The following is a 27,394-nucleotide window of genomic DNA, read 5'->3' on the forward strand; positions in this document are numbered from 1 at the left end:
TTTTCTCAACATCGCTGCTTTCCTTTCAGAAGTGGAAAACAAGTGAATGTCCATGGAGGGGGGAGGACTTTGCCACCTCCTCATTGCTGATGGCCAATTGAGCTGGTAACTAGATGGTAACTAACTGAGGGAGACACCTACACTTACAGGGTCAGTTGTGTTTGATATCAGTTGCTATTGCTAGGGGCTTGTGAAACTGACTAGGGAACCACAATACTGTTTTGTTATTACATAAAAAAATATCAATGTTTATAATTGATTGCACTGATGTTTTATGAACATTTACTAGGACAAATTCCATGTCCATAATGAGGTTCTGCCAGTGGCGTAACTAAGGAGCTTGAGGCCCCAGTGCGAGTTTTACATAGGGCCCCAAGCAGTCTATTGATATGGAGCCCCAAAACATAAAAAGAACAGCTTCGGTGTCAGAGGGGTGCATTTAGAGTTAGGGAAACAGTTTGTTAAGGATTGCCACTATGCAAAGCACATATAGAGGTGTTCATTACAAGCATAGCACCAATGAAAACCTAATAAGATGGATAAAAGAGGCCCTCTAGTGAGCCCCTCTGCTCCAACTGCTACGGTTGCAACCTCTGCACCTCCTATTCCTATCAGCTCTTTGCAGCTGAGCACAGCAGCCGTCACCCTGAGCAGAAAGCTCTATAGTGAAGGCAGGGATTCTTACCATAAATGGTATCAGTAAGTCACATGCACGCCGGTAGTCTGACACATTAGTGAATCAGCTGATGGGCATTTTAGCACAATCACAGATTGCTGTGTTTTCTATGGCACCTGTTACTATACTGCACCTACTACCTTAATCCCATCACAGACATTAGAAAGGATACTGTAGAGTTTGTTCTGGTGGCACTCAGAGGACATACGAGACAGATGTTGTTGATGACAGTAAAGCCCCCAAGGGTTGCAAGCTTGTTTGTCTGGTGAGTGCCCAGGGCTGTCGATCTGGCATGAAAGTGCAGAGTGGAACCAATTCTCAGCTTTGTAAGATGACTTGGAACATCTGTCAAATTAATACAATCAAAAACATCACGTTTCTTTTTACATATTCCTGTGAATTTAACAATCATGTATGTGCAATCATGGCCTCTATATGTGTGATAAGTGCAGGATACGGTATTTATATGTGCTATGGCATGCAAGTCCAGCCACTTCACCACACAATTCAATTGCTAAGTTTATAATGGAAGAACAATTCTCATTGCTATAGTGTTCATTGCTACAGGCTATACAGTGCTGACAGCAGCAGTTTATTTTTTGACACATTCATATAACTGACTGCAGTTGGTTAATTCATATACAGCCCCCAGTCTGCAAATGTAGTAAATAAGAGACATTCTGCTCCTTTGCAGGGATAAAGCTTCTGATGTGGAGGTTGGTGGAATTATTTGCTAATAAACAGGTAAGTTCTCACTCAGCTGTGTGACAGATATGTGTAAGCTCCTACATTAGACGTTGAGATGATGCACATACTACTTGTGATAGCAGCTATAGCTGTGAAGTTCACATCCTGTCGTAAAAATGACGCACTTCTACATTGGAAAGTAAAAAAAAATGACATTACATCAGAAGTGAGGTGGAATATCATGCGGACGCGCTTTACGGCTCTTTACGACGGGGAATGCGGAAGAAGAGGACGCTTCGCCCGAGGACGACTGGCAGTCGTCCGAAAACGAAACTTAGCCGCGGAGGGAGACCGGAGGGCACCGAAGGACCGGCGCGGGCACAGGACAGCTGCAGGAGGCTTGGGAAAGCCCCCAGGTAAGTGAATTTTTTTTCCCCGCCAGTTAAGGTTTCCTTTAAGTTTGATGCTACAAAGGTTGAGAGGGTTTCAGGTTACCTGAAAGTGGTCACCCATAGCTGTTGACTAGTCAAGTAAGGCTGCATAAGTTTTTCAGGCCTAATGTTGCCTACGGTTTTCAATGAATCCTGTAGTGAGAGGAATAGTTAGGCTAACACTGTGACTCGATCTAAAAACACCAGTTCCATGGCTGTTGTGCTGATTATTTTTTTTTTTTGGTTTAGCGGTTTCTTCATGCATGCGGCATGCGGTCATGTTATGTATCATGATCAGTGGAGACTGTGCAATAGATGGCAGCTTTCCTCCTGGCTCACTATCCAAGGGCGCTGGGGATGACACAGGGGGATCAGGCCAAAAAGTGCAAGAGGGCCAATTCAGGTAGACCACTGTTCTGGTAGTCAGTCAGATGCAGTAAAGGAGCTGGTAGTCAGAAGAGCAAACACTTTAAGAACAAGACAGGTTCTCAGATAGGCAGTGGTCCACAAAGGAATGGGTAGATGGACAATGCAGTGGTAAGCAACAAGGCAGGTTCTCAGGCAGAGATTGTCAGTAAGGTGACTAGGCACAGGTTGGCAGCAAGACAGGTACTCAGAAAGCCAAAGGTCAGTTTTGATCATGTTACAGGACAGAAACTGAGTCACGTCACGGGAGAACACTCACACAGAACCAGCTTCAGTACTACAACAACTGATGAGTGGTTATCCCCAGGCTTAAATTGACTGTTTGTTGTGGAATTGTGCACACTCATGTACATGTTGTCATGTGCGCGTGCGAACATTTACGCTTGCTCCTACATTGTGCATTGCATTGCGCAATGCATATGCTCATTGCTCACACCATGCAAGAACATGCACATGCATTTTTCTGAAAACATGCACAAGGCCGTGTTTGGGAGCATTACCTCGTACATGGACACCGGTATATGTTCTAGATGTCAATACTGAGTGGGCAATTAACAGTGGCCAGTGAAGGTCACTGTTAATTGCAGTGAAGGTCACCAGAGGACAGTGCAGTCAAAATTCCTGATCTGGATAAAGGTTTTAAAGTGAAGTCACGCTTGTGTTCCAAGAAGTACTATTTTGCATTAATTAAAGAACTTTGAATTTAAGAACTTATACAATTGTTTTATAGAAAGTTTGTGTTATTTTAAGGCCTCTTTCACACCAAGATGTTGCGTTTTAGGGGACGTTAAGGTCGCATAACGTGCCCCTAACGCATGGTGGTGTTGAAGTTGGACGTCAGATTGAGCCGCGTTATGAGGCTCTTGGTGCTATCCTGGGAAGTCCGGATCTTTTCAATGATTCGGATGAATCGAATCGAATCATTGAAAAGATCCGAATCTTTGAACCAAATCTTTGAATCATTTTACTAGAGAAGCAGGAAGCAGGGGTGCAGCAGAGTGAGAGGTGCAGGAGAATGAGGGCACATTGAGGGTGCTAATGGGGAAGGGAGAGATGCAGCAGGAAGATTGTGCTTGTGCACAGAAGTTGCAGTTCCTGTTTCTTCAAGACATCCACTGTGAACCGAATCCTTCATTGTGATGATCTGGATGGATGATTCGACTCACAAAAAAGATCCTGATCATGATCTGGACAACACTACAGTGCAGTGAATATTAATTAGCCATATGGCTAGGAACAATAGCGGACTCTCCCCTTACTGAGCATGTGCAAACAGTCTAACGCAGCTAAAACCACCTATAACGCACAGCATGCTGCACTTTCTTTGAGCGTCCAGCGTTACACTGTAACGCAACGTGGGCACTGTGAACAGCCTGTTGATTTTTCATTACTGTGAGTTGGGCTGCGTTACAGGCTGCTCTAACGTGCGCCTGTAACATCTCACTGTGAAAGCAGCCTTAAGAGTATAACATAAATTAAACAATGCTGCCTATTTAGATTATTGTGTTATTTCAAAAACCCTCTGTACTATTTCTGGACAACAATTTAGAACGTATGAAACGCAGACAAGTAGAATTTTTACAAGAGACTCAGCAATGGCACCATCCATATTCTGCTCAGTTCAATGTAGATTTGCAACTACAAAATGGAAAATCAAAGGTAGCCTATGTGGCTATAAGTGATTATTACAAAAAATTTACAAGTGTTATTTAGATCCACCCAAGAGTCAGAATTCATGTTTATCAAAACACACCTTCTAACTGCTGCCAGATAACATAACGAGCCAGTAACTGGTAATTGTTCCTGATTTTATACATTTTTCTCTCTGGTAAAGCTAATTTGCATGTTAGGAGACTTTTCGCCCTCATCATCTATTGGTGGCAGGTTAGCTTCCTCACTAGATCATATTAGATGATAATACACACAGGGCAAAGGTCTTGCTCGCCTTTATCCTGGGTAAATGATTTCTAAATTATCCTAAAACTTTCAACCAAGTCTGACATGTTTGCCCAACATAGCCCGACTATTGCCAGCAGTGCTAGATTGGTTGCATATTTTGCATGAAAAATGTGTAAGTATTTATAGCAATACATTATGTTTCCAAGTTTAACAGACTTCAATAGCCAAAAATATTAAAGATAAATGCTGAAAAATCACTTTTCAGATATTATCAGTAACTACTGCAGAGCATCCCGATGTTCTTAATTTTCCATTTCTCAACCTTCAAACCGTTAAGCTTGGTACTAAGGCTGGGTTCACACATAAACAGGTGTCCAGTCCTGTCCTGTCAGTTTTTAACGCATGGCATCAGTTTTGCATGTTTTTCAATGGATGTGTTCACACGCAAATCTTTACATTTCCAGTCCGGCCCTGTTTTGTCTGTTTTCTATCAGCTTTGTATGTGTTTCTATGAGTGTGTTCACACAGAAATCTGTACCCAGAGCCTCCCCCTGCACGTGCCTGCATAAATCTGTACCTTTCCAGTCCAGTCCTGTCCTGTCAGTTTTGTATCAGTTTTCTATGGGTGTTTTCACACATAAAAGGTATACATTTCCAGTCCAGTCAGGTAAAACTAATAGAAAACTGATGCAAAACTGAAAGGACTGGACAGGAAATGTACAGATGTGTGTGTGAACCAATCTTTAGTAGTAGTTTGCCCTGGGACAACAGATCCGCTGGGCTGGGTAACTGGGGTTTCACTGACAACTGTAAAGGTGCCAATTAACGGTACAATTTTTCACCAAATGCAATATTTCGATGTGATTTTTATGATTGCATTGTATAAACAATTTGCCATTTATGAAAGCAATGGATAAGGAATGATTTTTTGGTCGATTGCTAAATAGGATAAAATTGATCCAAAAGTTTGATTTTTTTGACCAAATTTGAAGAAAGAATCGTTCAGTAAATGGGAACAATCGATAATTGCCTTACAATTAGTTACGATCAATTAAATCGCATTGAACGATCGCATTTAGTGAAAATTGTACCGTTAATTGGCACCTTTAGAGTAGCGGGAACCATGGCTTCCATGGCCAGTAAGGAATAACAGTATCACAGCTGACTCATTCTGAATCCTCTGTAACAACCTGTGTATTAGTGGAATTGGAGGGAATATATATCCAAGTCTGGATTCCTTTATCATTGATAGCGCATCCCAGCCCGATGTCTGGTGGTATCTGTACCTTGCACAGAATTTCTTGCATTTGGTGTTGTTAAAGGTTGTCATTAGGTCCACCCGTGGGTTCCCTCATTTGTTGCTAATCATCTTGTAGACTTCCTGCTTTAGGAAACACTTATTGTCCAGCTAACTGTGGCTCAAGGAATCTGCTGTGGTGTTCCAAACCCCAGCAATATAAACAGCTTATCGGCTTTCCCTGAATCTTTTCCACAGTGATGGAGAGATTAGAACTTAGCTCTGGTGACTGAAAAGGCTACCTATCCTGAGTCACCTTGTCTTTCATGTGTGCCCTACTGACTGGAATCTGTAGTAATTATCGCCGATGTGGGTTTTGTATATAGCAGCAAGGAAGGTCCCCCCACCCATATATAATCAGCACCACTCCAGGGTATAAAATATCACAGTTTATTATATCATGAATAACGATTATTAAACACACACAAATAAAACAATTAAGACCAGGTACACTCTCCTAGGGTCATCAGTAATAGAATATGATGATAGGTGAATCGATATATAACCTGGTAATCTGCTCAACCCTGTGTTCATTTTGATACAGTGTGTGCTTGAACCCAGTTTCAGATAAAGTGCAATCAAGGGAAATACATACAAACAAAATGCATAATCATACAAGCAAATGTATAAAGATGGCCATATACTTTAACCACTTAAGGACTGCAGTCTTAAAACCCCTGAAGGACCAGACACTTTTTTTCCATTCAGACCACTGCAGCTTTAACGGTTTATTGCTCGGTCATACAACCTACTATCTAAATGAATTTTACCTCCTTTTCTTGTCACTAATACAGCTTTCTTTTGGTGCTATTTAATTGCTGCTGTGATTTTTAGTTTTTATTATATTCATCAAAAAAGACATGAATTTTGTCAACAAAAATGATTTTTTGCAACTTTCTGTGCTGACATTTTTCAAATAAAGTAAAATTTCTATATACATTTTTGTCCAAATTTATTGTGCTACATGTCTTTGATAAAAAAAAAATCCAATAAGTGTATATTTATTGGTTTGGGTAAAACTTATAGCATTTACAAACTATGGTGCAAAAAGTGAATTTTCCCATTTTAAAACATCTCTGACTTTTCTGAGCACCTGTCATGTTTCATGAGGTGCTAGAATTCCAGGATAGTATAAATACCCCCCAAATTACCCCATTTTGGAAAGAAGACATCCCAATGTATTCACTAAGAGGCATGGTGAGTTCATAGAAGATTTTATTTTTTGTCACAAGTTAGCGGAAAATGACACTTTGTGACAAAAAAATAAAAATAAAAAAAAGTTTCCATTTCTGCTAACTTGTGACAAAAAACAAAAAACAACAACAAACGAAATCTGCCACGGACTCACCATGCCCCTCTCTGAATACTTTGGGGTGTCTACTTTCCAAAATGGGGTCATTTGTGGGGTGTGTTTACTGTCCTGGCATTTTGGGGGGTGCTAAATTGTAAGCACCCCTGTAAAGCCTAAAGGTGCTCATAGGACTTTGGGCCCCTTAGCGCACCTAGGCTGCAAAAAAGTGTCACACATGTGGTATCACCGTACTCAGGAGAAATTGTATAATGTGTTTTGGGGTGTATTTTTACACATACCCATGCTGGGTGGGAGAAATATCTCTGTAAATGAGATTTTTTTTTATTTTTTTACACACAATTGTCCATTTACCAGCATGGGTATGTGTAAAAATACACCCCAAAACACATTATACTACTTCTCCTGAGTACGGCGATACCATGTGTGACACTTTTTTGCAGCCTAGGTTTGCTAAGGGGCCCAACGTCCTATGAGTACCTTTAGAATTTCACAGGTCATTTTGAGGCATTTGGTTTCTAGACTACTCCTCACGGATTAGGGCCCCTAAAATGCCAGGGCAGTATAGGAACCCCTCAAGTGATCCCATTTTAGAAAGAAGACACCCCAAGGTATTCTGTTAGGAGTATGGTGAGATCATAGACGATTTTATTTTTTGTCACAAGTTAGCGGAAATTGATTTTTATTGTTTTTTTTCCACAAAGTGTCATTTTCCACTAACTTGTGACAAAAAATAAAATCTTCTATGAACTCATCATACACCTAAAGGAATACCTTGGGGTGTCTTCTCTCTAAAATGGGGTCACTTGAGGGGTTCCTATACTGCCCTGGCATTTTAGGGGCCCAAAACCGTGAGGAGTAGTCTAGAAACCAAATGCCTCAAAATGCCTGTTCAGGGGTATAAGCATCTGCAAATTTTGATGACAGGTGGTCTGAGGGGCCGAATTTTGTGGAACCGGTCATAAGCAGGGTGGCCTCTTAGATGACAGATTGTATTGGCACTGAAGTGCAGGAAGCGCAGGATGTTCTCAAATCGTGACCTGGACATGGCAGCAGAGTACATGGGCATGTGATGTATTGGGTGCGTAGACCAATAAGACCGCAATACATTCTTTTTGACTAGACCCATGCTAAGGAGAAGGCCCCAAATATGTTACGTTCAGAAACTTGGAGTGGTTTCCACCGAAAAGGCTGGGCATGGTAGCTTCTTGGATTGGCGGTTGCGTATTGTGTGGCATAACGGCTGGTCTCAGCTACAATTAAGTCTTAGAGACCAGCAGTGATCAATAAAAAAAAAAATTGGTCACTGCGGTGGGGTGGGTGAGGGTTTGGCCAGGTGATCAGAAGCCCGCAGGGGGCAGATTAGGGCCTGATCTGATGGGTAAGTGTGCTAGGGGGTGACAGGTGGTGACACGAGGTGATTGATGGGTGTCTCAGGGTGTGATTGGAGGGGGGAATAGATGCAAGCAATGCACTGGGGAGGTGATCGGGGGTCTCAGGGCGATCTGAGGGTGTGGGCGGGTAGTTGGGTGCCCGCAAGGGGCAGATTAGGGTCTGATCTGATGGGTAGCAGTGACAGGAGGTGATTGATGGATGATCAGTAGGTTATTAGAGGGGAGAGCAGATGTAAATAATGCACTGGGGAGGTGATCAGGGGGGTCTGAGGGCGATCTGAGGGTGTGGGCGGGTGTTTGGTTGCCCGCAAGGGGCAGATTAGGGTCTGATCTGAAGGGTAGCAGTGACAGGGGGTGATTGATAGGTGATCAGGGTGTGATTAGAGAGGAGAATAGATGCAAGAAATGCACTGGCGAGGTGATCAGGGGGGGGTCTGAGGGTGATCTGAGGGTGTGGGCGGTGATTGGCTGCCCGCAAGGGGCAGATGAGGGTCTGATCAGATGGGTTTGATGGGTAGCAGTGACAGGGGTAATTGATGGGTGATCAGTGGTGATTAGATGGGAGAATAGATGTAAATAATGCACTGGGGAGGGGATCAGGGAGGTCTGAGGGCGATCTGAGGGTGTGGGCGGGTGTTTGGGTGCCCGCAAGGGGCAGGTTAGGATCTGATCTGATGGGTAGCAGTGACAGGTGGTGTCAGGGGATGACGGGGTGATTGATAGGTGATCAGGGTATGATTAGAGGGGAGAATAGATGCAAGCAATGCACTGGCGGGGTGATAAGGGGGGGGGGGTCTGAGGGCGATCTGAGGGTGTGGGAGGGTGACTGGGTGCTCACAAGGGGCAGATGCGGGTCTGATCTGATGGGTATGATGGGTAGCAGTGACAGGTGGTGACAGGGGGTGATTGATGGGTGATCAGTGGGTGATAAGAGGGGAGAACAGATGTAAATAATGCACTGGGGAGGTGATCAGGGGGGGTCTGAGGGCGATCTGAGGGTGTGGGCGGGTGTTTGGGTGCCCGCAAGGGGCAGATTAGGGTCTGATCTGATGGGTAGCAGTGACAGGGCGTGATGGGGTGATTGATAGGTGATCAGTGAGTGATTAGAGGGGAGAATAGATGCAAGCAATGCACTGGCGAGGTGATCAGGGGGGGTCTGAGGGCGATCTCAGGGTGTGGGTGGGTAATTGGGTGCCCGCAAGGAGCAGATTAGGGTCTGATCTGATGGGTAGCAGTGACAGGTGGTGACAGGGGGTGATTGATGGGTGATCAGTGGGTGATTAGAGGGGAGAACAGATGTAAACAATGCACTTGGGAGGTGATCTGAGGGCGGGTCTGCGGGCGATCTGAGGGTGTGGCGGGTGATCAGGTGCCCGCAAGGGGCAGGTTAGGGTCTGATCTGATGGGTGGCAGTGACAGCGGGTGATTGATGGGTGATTGACAGGTGATCAGTCGGTGATTGCAGGGGAGAATAGGTGTATACAGTACACAGGGGGGGGGGGGGGGGGTCTGGGGAGGATCTGAGGGGGTGGGGGTGATCAGGAGCCCCCAGGGGCAGTTTAGGACCTGATCTAAAATATAGCGTTGACAGATAATGACAGGGGGTGATTGATGGGTGATTAGGGGGGTGTTTGGGTGCAAACAGTGGTCTGAGGGGATCTGAGGGGTACTGTGGGCGATCAGGGGGAAGAGGGGGCAGGATCAGTGTGCTTGGGTGCATACATACACAGCTGCCTCCTACCCTGGTGGTCCCTCGATCACAGGGACCACCAGGGCAGGAGGCAGCCTGTATAATACACTTTGTATACATTACAAAGTGTATTATACACTTTGTAGCGGCAGATCGAGGGTTAACAACCCGCCGGCGCTGCTAATTGGCCGGAGGGTGGGCGGAACCTAATAGCGGCGGATGCGTGCGCATCTATGCGCGCGATCCCCGGCTATTCAGTCCCCCAGGTGCCACCGCCGATCGGCATTAGGCGGTCCTGGGGGTGCCACTTTGCCGATGCCCATAGGTAGTGGGCGGTCGGCAAGTGGTTAAATGATGCTGGTGGTGGCTGGTGAAAAAGGTATAGGAGTGTATACAAATTCGTCACCCAGGTTAGGCAGACCAGGAGGTACCCAAGAGGAGAATGTGGCGTCTCAATTTTTAGGGTGGACGAGTCCACCGGTTCCGCGGGCGTTACCCTGCTTCTTCAAAGACGAGACCCTGCAAAGATGAACGCCTCTTCGGCGTTAGATGGGTGAGTGCGACTCAATCTGTTGTTTGTAAAGTGGGTTTTGTGACAATTGCAAAGGCTGGCTCGGTTCCTTCACCACCTCAGATCGATGTTCTTCTGAGGGAGTACGATAATATTTTGATGAAAGTCTCTCCGATCCCATTGATGTAAGACTCTCTGGAATTTTGTCATATTCCACCTGATGTACTTCACTCCTCTCTGGAGAGACTGCCACACATGGAAATAGGAACTGTAGATAAAGATGTGCTGCATATGGGGGCTCCTGGCCTGCACATGGAACAGCTGCACATGGAAAAAGGGTAGACACATGGAATGGGGGCAGCTGTATATATAAATGGGATGTTGCCAATGCACTTAAAGAGACACTGAAGCGAAAAAAAAATTATGATATTATGATTTGTATGTGTAGTACAGCTAAGAAATAAAACATTAAGATCACATACATCAGTCTAATTGTTTCCAGTACAGGAAGAGTTAAGAAACTCCAGTTGTTATCTCTATGCAAAAAAGCAATTCAGCTCTGAGACTTTCAAAGTCCTGGAGAGGGCTGATATCTGACTTTTATTATCTCAAGTGTTATTCAACTATTTACGTTTCCTCTGCCAGAGGAGAGTTCATTAGTTCACAGACTGCTCTGAAAGAATCATTTTGAATGCTGAGTGTTGTGTAATCTGCACTTATTATAGAATGATGCAATGTTAGAAAAAACACTATATACCTGAAAATAAAAATATGAGAATATTTTCTTTGCTGCTAAACGTCTAGTAATTATTCATAGTACACAACCAATTCATTATGTCATATATTTTTTTCGCTTCAGTGTCTCTTTAAGGGAGGCTGCTGAACAAGGAAGAGGAGCTTCATAAAAAGTATAAATGCAACCCTAGCAATGATTTTCAGTAACTCAAACCAATCAACTGAAAATTGCATTAAGTTTAAAAAACGCTTGTTGAAAATGGTACAGGGTAGTGGTAGTAGAATATTGGTAAATTTATCTATATTCTACTACTTCATTCAAATAGTAAATCAGTTATTATTATTGATTTATAAAGCACCAACAAATTCCGTGGTGCTGACTATGGTTCATAACACATAACCACCCTATTGATGGTGCCTAATCCTTAACCCCCCACCTCATGGTGCCTAATGCTTAACCCCTCCCCTTTAACCCACCCCCCATTGGTGGGCAACTAACCTTAACCCCCCCAGTGGGCAACTAACTTTAACCTTGCATCCCCGTCCCACAAATCACCTAACCCTAAGCCCCTCCTCCCTTAAAATACGTCCTGTTTAGAAAGAGGCCTGCTATAATAGAGGTCACAGGTGCTGCCCGCTATGCAAATTGTGTTAAAAAATAGTGGGCACAAGCAACCACATGCTATGTGTAGCTGCAGTTCACATAGCAGGCGCCCTTTTAAACAAGACGCTGCCTTCGCCCTTTTCAACTGCTCCGCTGAAAATTGCCTTTAATTGGTCATTACAGTATACAGCCCATTATTGTTTTTCCCTGTGCCAGTATATTACATATATCTATAGGATTTTCCAGTTTCATATTCTGCACCGCTTTGACTTGAGCTGATTTTTAGAACTGTTCACTTTTAAATTCAACTCCCAAAAAATGAACGTTTTCAGCAAGCAGCAATACTGGCTAAAGAAAACATGCATTATGTAGCCATAACATATCTATCCATAAAGTCAATGTATTATTTACTGTGAGAAATGTTGTTATCTGGAAGAAGTGGATGTATTATTTACCATGAACAATGTTCTTATCTTTGGCATGTACAGCTGTCAGAGCAAGACGGAGATAAGGATGATTTTTCATGGCTGCTGCACAGAGCAAGCCCTCCCTTGCAGCTACTGTTGTGTTCATCACTCTCATGTGTGACTATAGCTGTTTATGCCAGGGGGCCTAGTATGGTGTGTGCAGGTAGGAATATTTAGGATCCAATACATTTCTGTCAGCTGACTTGTCTTTATCTGGCTGATAGCTAGCATACAAGACTATACAAGACACTGAATAACTGGCAGGTGCAGTTTTCTAGCAACAATGTCTTGCTAATGTTTCTGTCACACATTTCCAGGGGAGCTATTTAGTTTAAATCCCTTACTTATATGGCCCTGAGGGTACCAGGGAATATATCTCAGTGTTGCCTGAGGAGATCTACTTCACACTGACATGAATCTATTTTCCATGTACAGTTCTGTAGAGAACAAGAGGGGTTGATCCGCAAGTGGTTTCTCCACTTTGCATTATGTTTGGCTCAAGAGCACCTGAGCGCTAAAAGGTGGCCACTAATGATCCAATCTTTTTCATCCAATTTTACCAAATCTATGTAGTATAAGGGTACATTGAGTGAATATATGGAATAGATAATTTAGGCAGTCCCTTATGTCAGGAACTGTCCCCGCGGTCTGGCCCCGTGGTATGCCTGCAGATACGGTTCCCGACTGCGGGTTTGACTAGATCGAGAGGGGAAGCAGCCTTATTCGAGGTACCACAAGGCTGTAACCCCTCAAAACACTTCTCACTACCACCACTAGCTGCTGCTAGACACTTCAACAATTCCCACTCTGCTGTTGAGTGACCTGCACGCAGTCCGTGTTTTCGTATTTGGGTCAACTTTGCGCTTTAGACCAAATACGGGAACGCCACGCAGACACACACACAGTAGCAAGGCACAATCAGGCACTGAACTTGTAACGCAAGTTACACTGCAGACTCTCTCTAGGCTATGAGTGTTGGCTTAGTACAGCAGAAGTCAAACTTATTAAATAAATATTTAATATTGCAAAAAGTGGAACAGTGCAGACAAGAATATATACAAAAGGATTTTAAAAAAAACAAAGTAAAAATTACAAAGTACAAGAAAAAAAGATACACACAAGACCGTTTGCATAAAAATAAAATGGGAATAACGTTACCAGCATGACGGTTGAACGCTGTTTGCGGGAGAATGCAGTCTGACCAGTAGTCAGGGCAGTTCTAGCGTCTTTGCTATCTCCAGGGAACTACAAGTTGTGAAGGTCCTATGCTGGTTTTTATAAGCCGATTTGTGGCCTGGGGCATTTACTGTTCAGTCCCAAAACTAATGCAATTTCCCAGATTGTTCGCAAAGAACGCTTGTCATATCCTTTCTGGCTGTGATATGCAACTTCAAAGCTTTCCTGTCCCACCTTGAACTTTGCAGACTCAATTAGTCCTGATTGTACTTTGATAACAACAAGTATTATGTTTATACACATAGACTTCAGAACACTTCACACACTTCCAGCCCAATATTCCGACCACAGGTAAAACTGTATTTTAACACCCACATCAAAAGACTTCTGATTAAAGAGACTCTGAAGCGAGAATAAATCTTGCTTCAGAGTTCATAGTTAGCAACGTAACGTGTGCCCCTGCTGAACCGCCGCAATAGCGCCGCTAAACGGGGGTCCCTTGACCCCCAAACCCCCCACTGCGACACTTGGTCGCAGACTTGGTCGCTCCTAGAGGCAGGGCTAACGGCTGCAGCCCTGCCTCCAGTCGCGTCTGTCAGCGGCGCATCGCCGCCTCTCCCCCGCCCCTCTCAGTGAAGGAAGACTGAGAGGGGCGGGGGAGAGGCAGAGATATGTGCTGACAGACGCGCGTGGGACAGGGCTGCGGCGGTTAGCCCTGCCCCAACCAGGAAGCGCTCCCCCGCATTACGGAGGGGATTTGGGGGGGTCAGGGACCCCCGTTAAGCCGCGGGATAGCGGCGGTTTAGCAGGGGCACGTGTGATTTTATTCTCGCTTCAGACTCTCTTTAAGGGTTTCCTGGCTGGCCTAGAGTTCTTTAACATTCCAGCTGGCTGTCATATGTAAATTCCGGGCTCCTTGTGCTGGTGTGATTTGCATCAAAGCACACTGCAGCCAGTCCAGGTGACAATAGTACACATCTGACATAAAAATCTATTAACCCTTCGTACACTCACATGCAAATGTTCAAACAATTGCATTCACAGATTCACTCATCCAGGCACAACTGTTATCCCTACAGCTAAATTAAAAGACAGGGTTTTAGTTCACAGAAGAATGCATTCTTATGCTTAATCACCTATACTGCGCAGAAGTACCCAGGTAAACATAGGTGTCCTAACTCTGGCCCTGTAACATGCATAGTGCAGACATGCAAACACATTCATTGCATCAAACCTATCAATGGATTAGGAGCACACATCCTAACTTCCTCTCCTGGGAAAGACAGTGCATCTTACCAATCGCACAAGGGAGCTAATGTTATGTGTCCATGTGCACCATGCGCATACACCAGCATAAGCTGTCTGCATGCTGACAAACATACAGGGGAAGGGGGGAGTGCACCGAATTGGACCCTAGCCACAGGGGTCAATGATAAGAATAAACATAGATATATCCAGGCACATCGCCTCTAGTTAGGACATTAAATAAATTATTAGGGAAAGGGAGGTGCTGAAGGGGGTGTGGCTAGAAAACAGCAAAAATCTATTAACCCTTCGCACACTCACATGCAAATGTTCAAACAATTGCATTCACAGATTCACTCATCAAGGCACAACTGTTATCCCTACAGCTAAATTAAAAGCCAGGGTTTTAGTTCACAGAAGAATGCATTCTTATGCTTAATCACCTATACTGCGCAGAAGTACCCAGGTAAACATAGGTGTCCTAACTCTGGCCCTGTAACATGCATAGTGCAGACATGCAAACACATTCATTGCATCAAACCTATCAATGGATTAGGAGCACACATCCTAACTTCCTCTCCTGGGAAAGACAGTGCATCTTACCAATCGCACAAGGGAGCTAATGTTATGTGTCCATGTGCACCATGCGCATACACCAGCATAAGCTGTCTGCATGCTGACAAACATACAGGGGAAGGGGGGAGTGCACCGAATTGGACCCTAGCCACAGGGGTCAATGATAAGAATAAACATAGATATATCCAGGCACATCGCCTCTAGTTAGGACATTAAATAAATTATTAGGGAAAGGGAGGTGCTGAAGGGGGTGTGGCTAGAAAACAGCAAAAATCTATTAACCCTTCGCACACTCACATGCAAATGTTCAAACAATTGCATTCACAGATTCACTCATCCAGGCACAACTGTTATCCCTACAGCTAAATTAAAAGCCAGGGTTTTAGTTCACAGAAGAATGCATTCTTATGCTTAATCACCTATACTGCACAGAAGTACCCAGGTAAACATAGGTGTCCTAACTCTGGCCCTGTAACATGCATAGTGCAGACATGCAAACACATTCATTGCATCAAACCTATCAATGGATTAGGAGCACACATCCTAACTTCCTCTCCTGGGAAAGACAGTGCATCTTACCAATCGCACAAGGGAGCTAATGTTATGTGTCCATGTGCACCATGCGCATACACCAGCATAAGCTGTCTGCATGCTGACAAACATACAGGGGAAGGGGGGAGTGCACCGAATTGGACCCTAGCCACAGGGGTCAATGATAAGAATAAACATAGATATATCCAGGCACATCGCCTCTAGTTAGGACATTAAATAAATTAAAGGGGAACTGAAGAGAGAGGTATATGGAGGCTGTCATGTTTATTTCCTTTTAATCAATACCAGTTGCCTGGCAGCCCTGCTGGTCTATTTCTCTGCAGTAGTATCTGATTAAAACCAGAAACAAGCATGCAGCTAGTCTTGTCAGATCAGACTTATAAGTCTGAACCACTGAAACACCTGATCTGCTGCATGCTTGTTCAGTGGCTATGGCTAATAGTATTAGAGGCAGAGGATCAGCAGGGCTGCCAGGCAACTGGTATTGTCTAAAAGGAAATAAACATGATAGCCTCCATATACCTCTCTCTTCAGTTCCCCTTTAATTATCATTGACCCCTGTGGCTAGGGTCCAATTCGGTGCACTCCCCCCTTCCCCTGTATGTTTGTCAGCATGCAGACAGCTTATGCTGGTGTATGTGCATGGTGCACATGGACACATAACATTAGCTCCCTTGTGCGATTGGTAAGATGCACTGTCTTTCCCAGGAGAGGAAGTTAGGATGTGTGCTCCTAATCCATTGATAGGTTTGATGCAATGAATGTGTTTGCATGTCTGCACTATGCATGTTACAGGGCCAGAGTTAGGACACCTATGTTTACCTGGGTACTTCTGCGCAGAATAGGTGATTAAGCATAAGAATGCATTCTTCTGTGAACTAAAACCCTGGCTTTTAATTTAGCTGTAGGGATAACAGTTGTGCCTGGATGAGTGAATCTGTGAATGCAATTGTTTGAACATTTGCATGTGAGTGTGCGAAGGGTTAATAGATTTTTGCTGTTTTCTAGCCACACCCCCTTCAGCACCTCCCTTTCCCTAATAATTTATTTAATGTCCTAACTAGAGGCGATGTGCCTGGATATATCTATGTTTATTCTTATCATTGACCCCTGTGGCTAGGGTCCAATTCGGTGCACTCCCCCCTTCCCCTGTATGTTTGTCAGCATGCAGACAGCTTATGCTGGTGTATGCGCATGGTGCACATGGACACATAACATTAGCTCCCTTGTGCGATTGGTAAGATGCACTGTCTTTCCCAGGAGAGGAAGTTAGGATGTGTGCTCCTAATCCATTGATAGGTTTGATGCAATGAATGTGTTTGCATGTCTGCACTATGCATGTTACAGGGCCAGAGTTAGGACACCTATGTTTACCTGGGTACTTCTGCGCAGTATAGGTGATTAAGCATAAGAATGCATTCTTCTGTGAACTAAAACCCTGGCTTTTAATTTAGCTGTAGGGATAACAGTTGTGCCTGGATGAGTGAATCTGTGAATGCAATTGTTTGAACATTTGCATGTGAGTGTGTGAAGGGTTAATAGATTTTTGCTGTTTTCTAGCCACACCCCCTTCAGCACCTCCCTTTCCCTAATAATTTATTTAATGTCCTAACTAGAGGCGATGTGCCTGGATATATCTATGTTTATTCTTATCATTGACCCCTGTGGCTAGGGTCCAATTCGGTGCACTCCCCCCTTCCCCTGTATGTTTGTCAGCATGCAGACAGCTTATGCTGGTGTATGCGCATGGTGCACATGGACACATAACATTAGCTCCCTTGTGCGATTGGTAAGATGCACTGTCTTTCCCAGGAGAGGAAGTTAGGATGTGTGCTCCTAATCCATTGATAGGTTTGATGCAATGAATGTGTTTGCATGTCTGCACTATGCATGTTACAGGGCCAGAGTTAGGACACCTATGTTTACCTGGGTACTTCTGCGCAGTATAGGTGATTAAGCATAAGAATGCATTCTTCTGTGAACTAAAACCCTGGCTTTTAATTTAGCTGTAGGGATAACAGTTGTGCCTGGATGAGTGAATCTGTGAATGCAATTGTTTGAACATTTGCATGTGAGTGTGCGAAGGGTTAATAGATTTTTGCTGTTTTCTAGCCACACCCCCTTCAGCACCTCCCTTTCCCTAATAATTTATTTAATGTCCTAACTAGAGGCGATGTGCCTGGATATATCTATGTTTATTCTTATCATTGACCCCTGTGGCTAGGGTCCAATTCGGTGCACTCCCCCCTTCCCCTGTATGTTTGTCAGCATGCAGACAGCTTATGCTGGTGTATGCGCATGGTGCACATGGACACATAACATTAGCTCCCTTGTGCGATTGGTAAGATGCACTGTCTTTCCCAGGAGAGGAAGTTAGGATGTGTGCTCCTAATCCATTGATAGGTTTGATGCAATGAATGTGTTTGCATGTCTGCACTATGCATGTTACAGGGCCAGAGTTAGGACACCTATGTTTACCTGGGTACTTCTGCGCAGTATAGGTGATTAAGCATAAGAATGCATTCTTCTGTGAACTAAAACCCTGGCTTTTAATTTAGCTGTAGGGATAACAGTTGTGCCTGGATGAGTGAATCTGTGAATGCAATTGTTTGAACATTTGCATGTGAGTGTGCGAAGGGTTAATAGATTTTTGCTGTTTTCTAGCCACACCCCCTTCAGCACCTCCCTTTCCCTAATAATTTATTTAATGTCCTAACTAGAGGCGATGTGCCTGGATATATCTATGTTTATTCACATCTGACATAATACACAGCAGACAGAAAATGTGAAAATATGGCTACTGTATTATCCCAACATCATAACTAGCTGCTATATCATGACACCTTATATTACATATAAATGGTAAGATTGGATGAAAAAGATTGGATCATTAGTTGCCACCTTAAGTCTACATGGCTAAGCCCTTTTACTATAAAGAGAAAAGGAGGGGTGGTACAAGCCAATAGGAAAACTGTGGCCATATAGTCAGCAGTATTTTGCCTGTAATGATATATAATGATAGATACATTATGCATATAGGTGTGAAAAAGGGTGTTACAGTAAATTGGGTGCCAGGTTAAAATAACCGCTATCCTACTATTGGGCAATGGATAATATACTGTAATAGTAGAATATTGGTAGTTTTTACTGATCGCAAATCCTAACCTTATTCTCACTTGAACCTTCCCTGTATGGATGCTTACTCTTATCCATCCCCCTGGCCGCAATATCCGCCACCAAAAAATGATAATTATCGGGCTCCACCCTCCACCAGTTAACATTGCAGTTTATGCAGCACCCATTTTACCGGAGCCTGCAGGCACCTAAATCACCCGCTTTTACATTATACTTATAAAAACTAAAGATTTTATGCAGTGATTTTTTTTTTGTGCTTTTTCAGCTTTAGAAGATTTTCCAGATCAATAGCAGTAAACAGTTTATTGAGTAATTTTGGAATTGGATGTAGCCACATGGCTGATATGATTTTTTTATTTAACTGCTTAAGATTCCAGGACTTGAATTTCACTCCTAATTGGCACCCCTGTACATCCCAGGACGTGAAATTCACTCCCTGCAGTTAAAAGGCTGCCAAGCGCTCCCACGCGTGCATGTGCACGCTCCTGCGCGTGCAGGTGCACATCCCCACTAGTCCCGCTCGTGCATATGCTTGTGCATGAGCATGCATTCACTTATCTGTGAATGAGTGCTGCTAATAGCAGCACTCATTCATGATACCAAGAAAAAAAAACCCTCCCCAAGTAAAACATTAACCCCTTTTGTCACCTATACTTGGCCCTAATATTAGTGGACACCTGTAATGGCTGCCGTCAGTAGCGATCGCACACGATCGTTAGGGCGACAGCTCCGGGACCCAACACTGTACATATGCATTGCTGTACTGTTGCCTAGCAATGTATCTGTACAGCACTGAGGTCCCCAAACTGTGCGCCATAGCGATCGGGTCCAATTGCTACAAACGCACAAGCTGGCAATAATGGTACGCAACATTCCCAACTGGTGATGAAATATGTCATGTAGGGTATCATTTTAACCGGAAGAAGACAAGTAACCTATTTTGAGATGTTTTATAACTGTGGAACTTATCATGTAAAATTTGTGAAGGGTGAAATATGAAAAAATGTGTATTTTCTGCACTTACACCTATTTTTTCCTTATCAAATGGCTGTAAAATTAAATAATTCTTGAAAACAAATATTACCCAAAGAAAGCCTAGATTGTCCTGAAAAAAACTACGTGTATGACTTTTATGGCATAAGTAATCAAAAATATATTGATGTATCAATAGTGACAGCTGAAATGACACATTTGTCAGGAATCTTAAAGGGGAAAAAAAAACCTGGAATGCGAAGTGGTTAAAGGAAACCTGAAGTGAAAAAAGTACCCATAGGGGGTACTTACCTAATAGGTAGAAGCCTCTGGATCCTAAAGAGGCTTCCCTCGTCATCCTCCGCAGGCCCATTCCAGCGCTGGGACGACCGGAAAAGAGTTTATCAATGGTTGTCAACACTTTGTGCAGGTGCAGTATCCTGCTTGGCTTTCTTCTGAAAAAACCAGGCCACATCAGTTCCACGTTACTGTGCAGACACAAGCCACCTACTAGAAAGTGTATTTCTTTTAGTTCTATGGCCTATTGAACTAGATTAGAGATATTTGATGGGAAGGGTTTTTTTTTTTAACAGTTTTTGGTTAATTTTGTTTATATTACAAAGGAGCACTGGTAATAAGTAATAAAATATAACAACTTTATTTTTAATGTTCAAAGAAAGACAATTCTCACACTCCTTCCCCACACTACAAACACTTCGCACACATCCATGGGAGTCATGCGGTGTCCTTATATGCAACAATAAAAAATAGGGATATAAAAAAAGAGAGAGAGAGATGCGAGCTAATAGCTCCACAGTCACTGCGGTCAAAATGGCTCCAATTGTATTCTTCTCATAAAAACATATGGGATCAAAGCATAGGTCTGAAAAAAGTCTCCTCCATACACCGTCTATCGTAGCACTCCAGAAAATCACAAGATAGACACCACCAGGGTTTCAATAATGCGGATGTCCACCAACTATGCATACAAAATAGCCCATGGTAACTCACTTATTACCTCTCCAGAACGGATTCCAAAGCCAGCTCCGCTGCACCTCCTCGATAAGCTATAGCAGCATCTTTGTTATACCCGCTCGGATGTCTCGCGGGAAATTACTCTAATCCTCCGATTTGCCGCTGTGCACACCAAGAGAATTCTTCACTGTGACGTCACCCCTCAGTGTTGCCGGAAGACAATCGTAATTGTCGAATCATGTCAATCTGAGTCCAGAGGGGTGCCCCACGGACTGTTGGAGTACCTAACCAGGTGGTCTGAACCATTAAAGGCTGTTTCTCACGGCTAGAACTACAGTATCTCATACAGCTCCTGGGAATCAAGGAAGAATAGTGGAACGCTATGAAACGCAGGAAATTTGAGCCTGTGCTGTGAGGTGGACCGCAGAATAGCGAGAGTTATCGCGAGAGCCATCCGGCAATACTGAGGGGTGACGTCACAGTGAAGAATCCTCCTGGTGTGCAAAACGGCGAATCAGAGGATTAGAGTAATTTCCCGCGAGACCTCGAGTGGGAATAACAAAGATGCTGCTATAGCTTAACGCGGAGGTGCAGTGGAGCTGGGTTTGGAATCCGTTCTGGAGAGGTAATAAGTGAGTTACTGTAGCTATTTTCTATGCAGAATTGGGGGACATCAGAGTTATTGAAACCCTGGTGGTGTCTATCTTGTGATTTTACAGAGTGCTACGATAGATGGTGTATGGAGGAGACTTTTTTCAGACCTATACTTTGATCTTATATATTTTTATGAGAAGAATACAGGTGGAACCATTTTGACCGCAGTGACTGTGGAGCTATTAGCTCGCATCTCTCTCTCTCTTTTTTTATATCCCTATTTTTTATTGTTGCATATGAGGACACCGCATGACTCCCATGGATGTGTGCGAAGTGTGTTTGTAGTGTGGGGAAGGAGTGTGAGAATTGTCTCTCTTTGAATATTAAAAAAAAAGTTGTTATATTTTATTACTTATTACCAGCGCTCCTTTGTAATATCATTTTGTAAGGAAACAGCGAGTGGGAGTAGGGGTATACCCACTAACATTAAGGTAGCAGCAGGTGGGAAGTGTCATTCATACAATCCATATCATTATTGAGGAGCAGCGCCATCTAGTTATTGTTTTTTTTAATTCTGTTTATATTTCTTGAAGCCCTAATTCAGGAAATAAATTATTAGCTTTACATTGAGTGATAAATGGTTAGAACTACATATGAGATTTTCATTGTTGTCTTGTGCCCCGTCTGTGAAAACTTTCTAGTGCTTTCTATCTGTGTGACACAGACAGCAATGGACAAAACCTGTAGACTATGAAAATGTCCATGTTTATTTCTGTCCAGCATCAGGTCCTGTCCTGGGGACTAGCAGATTTTATATTAAATCCACAATGCTTCATGGAGATGACAGCTACAGGAAGTCTCTACACTCACAACACCAAAGCAATAAGCTCAACAAATAGATAAATAAGGTGCTCCTAAAAAAACCTGCTGTACATCTGAGTGGTTTTATAAGGAAATACACTGCAGAGTAGGCATAAAAGAGTTTGTACCATAAACTAGGCAATTTCATGCTATTGATCCAATTTAGAGAGCCAAAAGTCCACTAGGTCAGTTTCCATTATCTGAGAGCAAAGCATTACAAACCAGAATACTGAGGTTTCTTGTAGGCGCATAGCAACAGGAAACTGCTTCCTGTCACATAAATTGTTACGGGCCAGCACTGCTGCAGCTGATTTTGGCAGTCCTGATAGTCGGAGTGAGGATCCTAGTGTGGAAAGGACAGAAGGTCTTCTTCCATCCGATTGATTAATAATGTCTTCATTTCGCTTTCCTTTTTGATCTGTGCAAAGATTGTACTTCACAGTTTTATAGACAGACTTCAAAGGGTGACATAGCAATTCTCATATATAATATTAAGATTGATATAGATTATTTTTTTAAATCTGAGATTTTTTTTATTTTTCATCATAAATTGTTTTATTGATTTTTAAAACAAGATTTAACATAGTATACATCAAAACAATGCTTGGATAATTAAAGCTTCATACATCATATGGAATTAGATGTCAAGTTACTTGTGGATTGTTGTACCAAGTATTAGGGAAATATGTCATATCCTTATACAAAGCTGTATAATACACCATAGCAGATGCTCTATTTGAACAGAACTATTAACTGGTATTCACATAACCTCATCGGTAACCAGGTAATGTACTGTCTGGGAGAAATTATTCCAACGGATCCAGTGGGTCTAATTCTCATATATAATATTTATATAACATTATCAGTCTGGAAACAATCAAGATTACAGCCATTTGTCAGTGCCTATCCTATATGATAAAAACCCTGTCCCTGCATCTGCCTGTGTTCCTGCGTCCGTTTCAGCTTTCTTCTGCGGATGCGTGGCATAGGCATGCACAGTACAGCTAGCTCTGAGGCTGCTGCATCTGTTCAATGACTCACTGGGCAGAGGGGGCCAGTCTGGAGCCTGGGAGAGAGCGGATGTGTGGGAAGGAGGGCAAATGTGTGGGTAAAGCTGCTGCTTTTGGGTTTTAGCGCCTGTTATATAATGGTCTAAGGCAGGCATGGGCAAACTTGGCCCTCCAGCTGTTAAGGAACTAGGAGTCCCACAATGCATTGCAGGAGTCTGACAGCCACAGTCATGACTCATAAAGGCAAATGCATTGTGGGACTTGTAGTTCCATAACAGCTGGAGGGCCGAGTTTGCTCATGCCTGGACTAAGGTCTAGTTCTATCATAAAGATGCCTCAAGTCTTCTATGGAAAAATCTGGCCCCCTATTCAGGAAGCATCAGAAAGAAATATACAACCTCCTCCTAAATTGAAAAGAGTAAGTATCCTCTGCTTTATTGATGGAATATTATGGAGATGTGCTCTTTAAATGGGCAACCATCTGCGAGTGCAAATAGTCACAGCGCTGCATATTCATTTATGGAAGGGAAGATTCATTTTGTAAGCCCAAGATAATGTTTTCAACAGAACATCATTTACAAAAATAGTTCATCACTCTTCTGGCCAGGCCTCATAACTTTTTGATCCTTGAATTTTTTGTTGTTGTGCACTTTTGATGAACAGCATGAACGAGTGAGCCATGCTGGAAGCACATTAGAAGCACATGTCAGCATTTTTTGACCACATTGGCCAGGTGTAGAAAGTTGTAGTTAATCAGGCGGGTGATATGCTGTTGTGTGCTGTAATTGCAAGTAGCCAAGCATTTGCCTTCTCTTACCAAGGCTTATCACTTGCAGGATTACATGATAACACTTCACTTTGTATGTACAATGAGAAAACAGCAGTTTGCTATGTTGCAGGTGGTGACTTGGGGGTCTCCTGTTGAAGGTGGACTAATTACCATGCTACATCATTGTCACTGACACTTGCTAAATTGACCAATTGATCTGTAAACGAAAAAGAATTGCCTCGTGCTGTAGCTCTTGCTCTACATGCCAGTAATGGCATACAACTGGCCATGTAGAAGGATTTCCACATAGTGTGTTGCCTTTAAAGAAGTATGACATTTCATGTAGGGATGGCTGTATTCAAGAAATCAAAGTGGCTATGAGCCTTACTCTATATACACGTGAATACGTTCAAACCCCCGCACATACATCCTCTTCTGGTATAAAAAATAGGCCAAAAGCTATAACCCACTGTTTGGCCAACCACCCTGCCATAGCTGCCCATGCATAGCATGCCTGTACTGTCCTTTCCATCTTGCATCCTCTAGTGTCCCATGCAGCTTCCGAACTGGACGCTAGAGTTCAATGTGGTCACATAACAGTAAGCCTGGAGCTCTAGCAGGCAGTTCAGAATCTGCACAGGACACTAGAGGATGTATGGATACCTGGCAAGCATCTACACATTTTAAAGTGAACCTTAAGTCAGAAAAAAAATGAGTTTTACTCACCTGGGGCTTCTACCAGCCCCTTGCAGCAGTCCTGTGCCCTCGCAGCCACTCACTAATCCTCTGGTCCCCCGCTGCCAGCTAGTTTCGTTTTTGTCGACAGGCCCGTCAGGACTGGCCATGCGTAGCTTTTTCCGCATTCCCGACTGTAATTAGCGCTATTGCGGGCCGCAACACGTACAAAAATACGCGTTGCCGCATTACGAACGCATAGATATGCGGCAACGTGTATTTTTGTACGCGTTGTGGCCCGTAATAGCGCTAATTACAGTCGGGAATGCGGAAAAAGCTACGCATGGCCAGTCCTGACGGGCCTGTTGGCAAAAACGAAACTAGCTGGCAGCGGAGGACCAGAGGATTAGTGAGTGGCTGCGAGGACACAGGACTGCTGCAGGGGGCTGGTAGAAGCCCGAGGTGAGTAAAACTCATTTTTTTTTTCTGGCTTAAGTGTCCCTTTAAGTACCCGCCTCTGCACTGGTCAGTTATAGAAGAGAAGTAAATTGTTGTTTTCTGGAGGGGAATAAGGCTTTCCATTGCAAGTGTATGCCAAGTTCTTATCATTACTCTTTTGCTCCGTTCTTCCTCATTGCAACAGTTGCAAAAGAATGTTTGGCTGCCACAGGCAACAGCAGCAGCAACAATAATGCTGCTGTCTTTTGAGTTTAGAACTAGGAACCAAACTAGTAATATGAAGCAAGAGTATGATAACCAAAACTATGAACCTAGATTGCAGTGATTTTATTTCTGCTTACTTATGTTGGAAACAGTAGGGTATATGTTGTCTGTCAGTGTGGAGAAACATTGCCAAATGCTCATTAAACAGAATCACTGCTTTTCTAAATCTCATTAGCATAGCTTGGTCTAGCACCTTGAGCCTGAGAGCCTGAAGCCTCTCCACTGGCTCCCCTTTTCATAGGTTGTCCTTACTCATCTCATGTATTGCCATGTTTCTTCCCTTTGTTATTCCACCCTTGTGTTCATGGTTTATTTCTGTTGTCCTCCACTACATAATCATTTACCACCTGACTCAGAGGAATGTGTCATAATGCAATAGTAGTGCTTGTATTATTAATAAGCAGAGATTTGGGTTCCTTGTCTACCCCTCAGTCCCCTCACTTATACAAGTGATACAAAGGTCATAGCCACTAATATTACAAACCCGTTCTCTGGTCTGCACTGTTGTTTTCTTGTTACTACTCTTCATTTCATCTCTTTTTCTGAAAACTAAGTTGCAGTTAACATTCGGATATAGTGTATAAGGAGTATAAGTTTTATTACAGCGTTCCTGCTGGCAGTATCCACAGTGGGAAGAATCTTTCCTCGAGGACTTACCTGGACCTCATAGTTTAATTGTGTCTAGTTGAGGGGACTAAGTGAGAAACTTCGTAGATGAATGGCTGCTCCCTGCTCACAGCAAACTCACTAATTTGGTTGTGGCCACTAATTTGTAAAAAAAAAAAAATTGCACAGTAGGGCCCTCGGCTGCTGCGCTTTGGGAATGGTGGCATTGGCATGGCAGCTGGGTTCCCTATTTCTTACAAATTAGTGTTTGCGATCAAATGAGTGAGCTTGCAGGGAGCAGCTGTCTATCAGGTTTCTCACTGGGTCCCCTCAACTAGACTAGCACCATTTTAATGGTAATCCTGGTGGTCCAAAATACAGGAACTGAGGGACTGAAATTAAAACACCTTAAAGGTTTTGAGATGAATTAATCTAATAAAAAGTTATGTTAAGGTGACCAGTAATGATACAATCACCGGGATGATTGATAGTTATGACTATCAGAAAAAATTGCTTGTGCCCACTAATGTAAGAAAAACTGCTAACCAATCTGATCATTTCTGATCAATCATAATTATTAAATTGGATAATCAATCATCTGGGGGATTGTATCGTTAATGACAGCCTTAGTTTACATTCACTTAAAAATCATCTATTACTGAAGTCAGGACACTTGTCAGCATTTCCAAGCTGCACCATCATTTTGAGTAAAAAAAGTGTTTTATTTTGGATTCAATTCAAACATCAGCATTGAATCCAATATATAAAAAAGTGTAAAATAAAAAAAAAGTAGAAGGTCTAAAAAAAAGAAAAAAAAAGCTATGGGCAGCACAACTGCCCATAGCAGCAAATAGTAAAGTAAAAAAAATAAAAATAAAAAATAAATAAATAAATAATATATATATATATATATATATATATATATATATATATATATATATATATGTATATATATATATATTTTATAAAAATTTTAAAAAGTGCTTTTTTGATATTGTACGCGTGCTTGCGGACAGCTTGCAAGACCGCAACTTGTGTATCTTGAATATTAGTGTACACCATTGTCTGTATTATGTACCCCATGTTTGTTTCTTACTTTGTACAGCGCCACGGAATATGTTGGCGCTTTATAAATCAATAATAATAATAATATAAAGAAATGATTTTTTAAAAATTGTACTATTGTAGATTGTAAGCCTTTGGCAGCCCCCCCCCCCCCCTCCCTTAGTGTGTCCTTCTTAACTTTGCTACCCCAGCAATGACACCCTCCTCATGGACTAACTTGGACTTGATTTGCTGGGTCTCTGTAAAACACATTTTATACTCTGATTGTATGTATAACCTTGTGCTATGTTGTAAAACAGTTTGCTACCGCTCTGACTGTCACCCCTTGTTACAA

General features: G+C 43.0%; 1 protein-coding gene across 6 annotated transcripts in view; it reads right to left on the bottom strand.

The window, feature by feature from the left end:
• The window catches only part of IP6K3 (inositol hexakisphosphate kinase 3), a 193,854-nt gene that overhangs the window by 20,824 nt on the left and 145,636 nt on the right, over nt 1-27,394 (bottom strand). For all 6 annotated transcript variants that reach the window (XM_068269383.1, XM_068269382.1, XM_068269387.1 and 3 more), the window contains one exon: nt 849-1,021. In XM_068269383.1, the coding sequence (XP_068125484.1) occupies nt 849-1,021 (173 nt within the window). The remainder of the gene's footprint in view (nt 1-848; nt 1,022-27,394) is intronic.

The sequence above is a fragment of the Hyperolius riggenbachi genome, chromosome 2 (assembly GCF_040937935.1).
Source record: "Hyperolius riggenbachi isolate aHypRig1 chromosome 2, aHypRig1.pri, whole genome shotgun sequence".
In the NCBI taxonomy this organism is placed as follows: domain Eukaryota; kingdom Metazoa; phylum Chordata; class Amphibia; order Anura; family Hyperoliidae; genus Hyperolius; species Hyperolius riggenbachi.